Consider the following 8,368-nt stretch of genomic DNA (forward strand, 5'->3'; position numbering starts at 1 on the left):
CAGAGTTTGATAAGTGTAATAAACACTCCACCCAAAAAAATAAATGATCAGCCATACAAAAAAAAAACCTGTGGGAGGGGCAGAGCGGCGGCGAGATCAATCCAGAAATTCTGTCTGAGATATCTCCGGGCGATCTTAGAAGCATCGATGACGAGCTCTCCTCTCCCGAAAACGAGCGAAGACGGGGCTATATAAGCCGTGCGAAACTTGATGAAAATCTGGACGACGTAGAACGCGTCGGCGATTGATCGAACAGCCGTGAGCGCGACTTCGAGGCTGAGCCCGATGTCGATGCACGTCTCGGTCCTGACGATGGGGAGGTAGAAGAAGAGCGGGTCCATGAAAAGCGAGACCAGACACGTCACCAGGAAGACCTTGTTCCAGCCCCGGATCGACGGTCCGCGAGGGTCTAGAATCTTCCGCGAGGGTCCACCAGGTTCTCCAGATTAAAACAGAACTGGCTTTTTTTTCTTCTTGTTTTCTCGCAGGCGCGTGGGGAGAACCAGGAGAGGAAGAAGAAGATAGAAGAGAGAGAGGAGAGATAATAAAAAAATATTTAATTATTTAATCTGTTTAAAATAATATTGCCACGTCATCAAAATACTGCCACGTCATCAAAAAGTTAAACTTAACGTCCAAATAATGACGGAAGTGGCAAGTTGTAACACGTGTTTAAGTTCTGAGATTAGTTCTGCAACATTTCCGAGTGCAGGAGGTGAAATGTAATCGGGGGTACGAGTCCAGGGGGTAAAAAAGGAATTAATTCATTATATTAACTGTTTTAGTTCATTTAATTTACTTCGGACTGATAGACTACTTTTTAATAAAATAAAACTTTGATTAGAATCTTAAAAAATGCTAAGAAATGCTAAGAGATTGACTAGTTGCAATAAATTTATCGTAAAACAATAATATACCCTCACACAATAATAATAATACTAATATTTATAAATGTTAAGAAAAAAGCAGAAAAGTGTGATGAATAAAAGATGTTGAGCAAATTTTGCTGGAACTACAAGGATGTAAGAATAAGCATCATGTGTGGTTGAACATTAAAGCCGTTGAGACATCTACTGCTGCTTTAGTTGGAATGAGAATTCAATATGAAAATTGGGCAGGTACGTTACCATTTCCTATTCAGATACCTCTAACGTGGATAGAAGTCACTGATTGAAGCCTCATTTACAGACGCCTGGGTAGACTGGTGACTCTTGGAATGATCTGAATTATCAGTGATCTGGTTTGAAATGAAATGCGCATCGGGTGCGATGCTGCTATGAAATAAGAAAGCTGGCTTTGAGGGCACTGGTAGAGATAAAGTGTCGCTACTAAGCATGAGAAAGATTGTGTTCATAGTTGGTCTATTTGCCACATTTTCTTGGACACACAACATTGCAATGTGAACGCATCTCATAACATCGGACCGTTGTACGCGCCTAGCCAGAGGATCCACGACACTCAGAGTCGTCCCTTCCCTCCAATTCCTCCATGCCTACGACGATTTATAATGTTACATTAAAATAGGGTCAACCATAAGTCTTTCAATTGAATTTAACGATTTTGTTTAAAAGCTTCTAGTGCAAATACGCTTTTCATTTCATGAACTTTTTTTTTTAAAACAAAATTGTCGATTTCGTAGCATTTTAATTATTTTTATAATAACATTAATTTTTTTTTATGCGAACTGTCACATAAAAAACTTAAAATATGTTTTCCGACTTGAATAACTTGTTAGTTTTACAAAAGAAAGTAAGCAAATCTGAAATGTTAGTCTTAACAATACTAAATATATATATTATTATATATATATATAAAGCAAAACCCCAATTTTACTATGCTACAGTACCTTTAGATTTTTCTTAAAATTTCCAAAAATACCTATTTAAGTTTTAAAATTACATTAGTAACCGTATAACAAAATTCCAGAAACAACTTTAAAAAACGAAAAATTCTAGAAACAACTCTAAAACGAAAAATTCAAAAAATAACTATAAAAATGAAAATTCCCTAAACTAACTTTAAAACGATAACAATTATTAGCCGATTAATAGTTTTATAATTTAAATTACTTATGATCAGTACAATTATTGAAAACTAATGAACATATAAGTAATGATGTTGGTTAATTATAATTTTCGTGTTGCTAAAAAAATATTGTGTTTATAATTACAACTTACTATTTCTAATTTATTTTTTATATCTGAGTTATTATTTAATTAAAATGGTTTAAACGTATATTAAAAAGTGGTAAAAAAATACTAACTTTTACGTATGACAAGTGATAACCAACAATTGCAAACCGTTCACATTATTATCTAAATTAAAATTTAGCAAGCCTCCCAGGCAACGCCGGGGCCTGTTTCTTGTATATATATATATATATATATATATATATATATATATATATATATATATATGTTTTTTAATAAGTTATATGTTTATTTATATTTTTTTTAAGACTTAATATAGAACTATATTATTTTGATCTAAAATATAATTTGGAGACCACAATATTAGTAGTTCAAAGACTAACTTTTGCAAAAAAAAAAAAAAATAGTGCATTAAGTGTTAGAATATGATTTTTGTACTTACAAAGCTCAAGAGGTCTTCCTCGTGATCTTCGTGCCGGAATGTCTGGATTTTCTGTCCGCACATTATCTCTAGAACCAAAACACCAAAGCTAAACACATCCGATTTCACTGAAAATTGTCCGTGCATGACATACTCTGGAGCCATGTATCCACTACAAGCAAAATCATCTTTTAAATTAGTGGAATAGGACAAAAATTTGAAAACTAATTAAGGCTATGTACTCTTACAAGGTTCCAACTATTCGCTTCGTACTGCCTTGTGTTTGATCCATATGAAATAGTCTCGCCATTCCGAAATCCGATATCTTTGGGTTCATTTCTTCGTCTAGGAGAATGTTACTTGCTTTGATATCTCGGTGAATTATTCTCAGCCGTGAATCTTCGTGTAGGTAAAGAATCCCTCGAGCTATTCCTCTAATAATCTGGAAACGCTTAAACCAATCCAAGAGCACTCTCTTGCTTGGATCTGGAAAAAAAGGAACAAAAAAGATGATTGCATAGCATTAGGTTCTTATCAGTACAATATTCATCAAAATGTATTTGAGTTGTGCGTTTGGGACGGTTAGTTACCGAATATGAAATGATCGAGACTTGCATTTGCAACGAACTCGTACACAAGAAGTCTTTCACTTCCTTTTAAGCAGAAACCAAGAAGCCGAACAAGATTGCGATGCTGAAGCTTAGCTACAAGCATCACCTCATTCTTGAATTCAAGCTCTCCTTGGGCCGAGCCCATTGATAATCTCTTCACAGCGATCTCTTGTCCGTTCGGATGCCTTCCCTGAATTATTAGAGAAACGTTTATGGCTTTTCTACTACTTCTAACAAACGAGGCAAACTCAACTTAACTAACACTTGCCTTATAAACAGGACCAAATCCACCATGTCCAAGTTTATTTTCTTCGGAAAAGTTATCTGTCGCAACTCTTATAGTCTCAAATTGGTACTGTAATGACTCTGGTGTTTCAGTATCTTCCACAGACATGCGAGCTTGAACACATAAATTTGATAAGTACCACTTAAACGTATACAGGGGAGTTACAGCTTCTAAAAGAAAGGCGAGATTTTTTTTTTTTTTTTTTCTTATTTTTTTTTTACGTCAGGCGAGATGAGTTTAAGAGGACAATACTATTCATTCCATTACAGTATAAACCTGCAGCTCAAGAAGGGATAAGAATTTCAAGAAAATGTTTATAAATAAGTAAAGTTAATTATGAGACTTTATCTGCTTACTTTCCACTATCTTCTTTTCGTTTCCCATCCTCAAATACAAGCAAAGAGAAACTATTAGCACCGATGACCCAAGAGCACTTGATACGACAATAGTTAGGATAGTTTTGGATGAGTTGTGCTTATTTCCTGATACAACACGCAAGTTCTCAGTTCTCAGACCAAACGAAACAAATAAATGTATATCCAAATCAAATGATTTTTTTTAATTAAATAGTCAAATCAGTAAGTCGTACAGCTACAATCAACACTTATTACTAACAAGATACTGCAGTTCAAAATAGTAAGATCTAATTAAACGACGAAATATTTCTAATATATTCCAAGATTTGTTCATTTCAGTTTTAGCTATGGTTTTTCAAGATAGTTATGCTTAACTTTTTTCTTGCCCTTAGAATAGGTCACCTACTCCATAATTGTTTGGGCTTCGTGGTTCATTCTGGATATTTAAGATCTTCAACTTGGTGATTTCATATAGTGGACGCGCTCTCATGGTGCCTGTACTGTTTGTGAGAATCGTAGAGAGACTATGGGAAAAGGTAGTTGTAGAAGTGAGGTGATTTAAAACCTGGGGTATCTTAGGAGTAAGTTCAATATAGATAGACAAGGAAAACGACTATTCAAGATGGATTTTTGGAGTGTAGACAAATGAACCTCCATGAGAATGACCAGGAGAAGAAAGTCAGAAGTGTTGGCCTAAAAGCTGAAGTCTCTGGAACGTGAGAATAATGAGGACATGTCTGAATAGATTGCCTTGATGGCCAAGAAGTTTGGGAAATTCATGAAAGCTAAATCGAAGAGGTCGGTCAACAATCTTCATCAATCTTCAAAACAGAAGAGGAGGCAGAATGAACAAATTTGGAGACAGCAGTCAAGATCACAGAGGGAATTCAGTGTAGAGAGTGTGAAGGCTTCAGACATATTCAAGCTGAATGTGCTAACACATTGAAGAAGAACAAAAAGTCTCATGTTGTTAGCTGGAGTGATGATGATTCTGATAGTAGCAAGAAAGAAGATGAGTCTTTAACAATTTTTTTGCTTTCAGTGTTGTAACATATGAGAAGCGTAAAGAGTATGAAGGATGTAGCACAAGTAAGATGTTGTCGAAACAAACTCCTAACAATTGGAGCAGTGTTGATGAACATATCACGTACGAATGTATCATCAAGAGTTACTTTATTCTTCATGACAAGTGGTTGAAGGTGATTGATCTCAATTACAAATTGAATCAGAACATGGTTAGTTTGAAAAGTGAGAAAGATGAGCTCGAGAAGAAGGTATGCGCTCTACTTTAGAGAAAATTGAATTTCTTGATCTTGTTTCCTCTCTTAGGATCCAAGTTAAGAAGGATAATAAGGAATATATTTGATGAGAACATCCCAAGCATCTAATTTGATGGTTCCGAAGGCGAGACCTCCTTAGGGCATACCAACTTTGTGAAGGCAAGAGAAACTGTAGTCAGAATCTAACGCAGATGCCTCGAGGTGATAGATTGAAGAAGTAAATATAGGTGTAATAAAATTGATCATATGAAACCTTGTTGCTTCAAGTTGCTTACTGATCTACAAAATGATAAGATGAAGGCTACTCCACCGGTGAGAAAGGAGTGGAGAGTTAAAGAGAAAGTGTGCTTTGTTGCCGCATGAGGAAGGGGAAGCTAGAATTTTGATATATAGGGGCTGCTCAGGCACATGGCTAGAGATGAAATATATTTGATCAACCTAAAAATCAGTCAGTAACCTTTGGAAATGGTGAGCTCATTGGAAAATATATTATTTTACATCTGAAGTGCTTATCAGAACTTGAGAATTTTCTTCTCTTTGATGGATTGAAAGCTAATAATATCTTTATTATCACTCAATTATGTGACGAAGATCACCACGTGAAATTTACTCACGGTTTGCCAAGTCTTTGACATAAATGATTAGTATGTCATGGAAGAAAACAGATTGTCATCAAATAAGCGTTGTTATCTCCTATAAGGGTACAAAACTTCTCGTACAACTGGTCTGCTAAGCTAGCCGGATGAGATGAATTTGTGGCATAAATACATGTACATGGGCCATATGAACCTAAAGAAGATGAAGAGATTGCTATTGGTTGACAAGTGCAAGGCATTCTTAATTTAAAGGGTGAATTGAACATTGTGCATGGAGAATGTCGGATCCGAAACAGACCAAGATTGCTCATAGATGTGTGAATCTGATCAACGCTAGGAGACTACGTACTTGAGCTGTTTTACAACTAGTTATTCCTCCTTTAACAAATCATAAATTAACTTTGTCTGACACACCATTCATTTTTAATTAAGACAAGTAAATGCTTTCTGTTGAATATCAGCTGACTTTGACTATAGGATGATGTATTAGTGTAATTGTCTAATTGATTATGTAAATATGAGCTGATGTAATGTAAAAAATGATGGTGGTGAGTTAGTTGTAACTGTAATATTTTTAGAGTGAAAAACAGAGTTAAAGAACGGGAAAGGAAAGAAAGAGAGACAAAGCGAGAGATATAATCGTGGAGAGTGCGATAATCATCAGGTAAATTCTATCGACTTCTTCCTCTTTTTTCTTTAGGTTTATGTGCATTCATTGGGGTTCTTGATGATAGTTTGAAATCAGAAGTTTTAGGTTACAAGAACTCTGCGAAGAGCGAGTTCTGGGGAGTAGGCGATTTGCCATACCTCGTGATTGTGGAGAGAGGCAGAAACCTAAACTATGGAGGATAAAATACAAAAAGAAAGACGAGCTAGTTTGTAAATTTTTAGGATAAAAAAAAGTGACAAAATAAAATAAATAAAAAAAAATTAGAAAAATAGCCAATTTAAATGTTTGATATTGTTAATTAGCTAAAGTTTTGTAAATATTAAGTAAATAGACGTGGCTTAAAATGGCAATGACTATTTACTTAATATTTACGTTTGTAAATATATAAAATTGACTATTTACTTAATATTTACCAAATCTTGACTATTTAGCAATTCTCAACGTTTAAATTGGTTATTTTGCTAAATTATTGGAGGGGGCAATAGCCCACTGTCTGTATATGAGTGTTTATTCGGTGATCATAGATCTGAGTTCTCAAAACTTTCAATATGATCACACAAATAAGTCGCATTTCCAAAAAATAAAAGTAAACTATGTACCCGATTTGGTGGTTGCTGTATGATTCCTTGGGGCTGGCAGTGAGCGCGGGGACGGGGACGGTGGAGAAGTCTGTAGTGCCACGTCTTCAATGGGCCCAAGGAAACTGTCAATCTCGTACCTAAGGTTACAGCTAGTTCCTTCGACTCTTCCTCCGATCTTCCCGCCACAATACACCGGTAGGAGCCTTAAGGAATCGTCCAGACAGTTGTTGCAGTCCCGCTGCGATATATCAGGCGAACACTGCGTCATCGCGTACAGTGTCATGAACTCCGGCGCCGTGTCATTCCCGGCCGCCACCTTCCGGAAACTTCCACCTGCGGCAGCGCGGTTCTTGAGATTGTCGAGAAGCTTCCGAAGGGTCGAGAAGAACTCGGTAGAAGCGGAGGAGGACACGTCGTTGGGATTGCAAATGCAGAAGGCGTCAGAGGTCTCCGAGAGTCCGACGAGGGATCGGTTCGAGTATCGGAGCATGCAATAGTCGTACCACACGACAGCCTCCTTCCGGTACGGGCAGGCCTGCGGGAGCGCCAGCGTGGCGTTCTCGAGGCACCAACGGCACAGGTCGGGCCCCAGATCTCCTCGGCACCGCCCGACGCCGTGGGCCCGGTTGGGGTCCCGGCCGAAGGAGGCGTTGAAGAAACCGTAGCCGTTGCCATTTTCTGTGGCGGGAAGTGCGGACAAGAGGTCGACGAGGTTGGCTTTGTAGTCGCTGCTGTTTGTGTAATGGCCTATATTGTTTTTACATAAATAGTTCAATTGAACTTGCTGAGCATCGACTTTAATGGAAAGAAGAAAGATGAAGAGAAGGCTTAATAAACTTAGAGAGCGATATGCCATGCTGGTAATATGGTATTTGTGAAAAATGGTACTTCACGATTTAAAGCAATGGGACGATTTAAACTGTTGGAAATTATCTTTGCAGAATTATCAGCTTTTCTAATTTGATCTCTCATATACCTCATTTAATTTTGTTTTCCATAGATATTTCTTATTTTACAGTATTTTCTTTGTTTTTCGAAGTTTTATTTTACTGTTTCGTTTAGTTTGTTTTTTAATTCCTTTTTGCAATTTGATTTAAAATAAGGGTAAAATTGTCTAAAAATTTAGAAAAATGAGATATTTGAAGAAGGTTTGAAAATGTGAGGTATTTGAAGAATTACCATCTACAAATAACCAAATGTATTTGTGCAATTTCAACTAAAAAAATTAACTTAGTTCAGTTTAATTTCGGAAATTGTAGGCTTATTTAAATGTTTACAGCGGAGGGAGGGTCATTTGGACCAAAGTTCAAAATATCGACCATATATCCGATATCAAGGAAAAATGAGAAGTTTTGTGTAACAATTACTATAATAGCTTAAATATCGATATTTCCGAAAAAAAAAAATGACTATATAT

At 36.4% G+C, this 8,368-nt stretch overlaps 1 protein-coding gene across 1 annotated transcript; it reads right to left on the reverse strand.

Moving 5' to 3' along the window:
- Window positions 1-981: 981 nt before the first annotated feature.
- LOC149386168 (cysteine-rich receptor-like protein kinase 15) lies at window positions 982-7,807 on the reverse strand. The gene is made up of 7 exons (XM_089625618.1): window positions 6,970-7,807; window positions 3,825-3,950; window positions 3,451-3,581; window positions 3,162-3,372; window positions 2,820-3,057; window positions 2,593-2,743; window positions 982-1,492 (listed from the first exon to the last, which is right to left on the reverse strand). The coding sequence occupies exons 1-7, from the start codon at window positions 7,805-7,807 to the stop codon at window positions 1,148-1,150; spliced, it is 2,040 nt and encodes a 679-aa protein (XP_089481744.1). The 3' UTR covers window positions 982-1,147.
- Between the last annotated feature and the right edge of the window lie 561 nt (window positions 7,808-8,368).

The sequence above is a fragment of the Urtica dioica genome, chromosome 9 (assembly GCF_054948205.1).
Source record: "Urtica dioica subsp. dioica isolate 48M chromosome 9, U.dioica_male_clone48M_v1_H2, whole genome shotgun sequence".
In the NCBI taxonomy this organism is placed as follows: domain Eukaryota; kingdom Viridiplantae; phylum Streptophyta; class Magnoliopsida; order Rosales; family Urticaceae; genus Urtica; species Urtica dioica.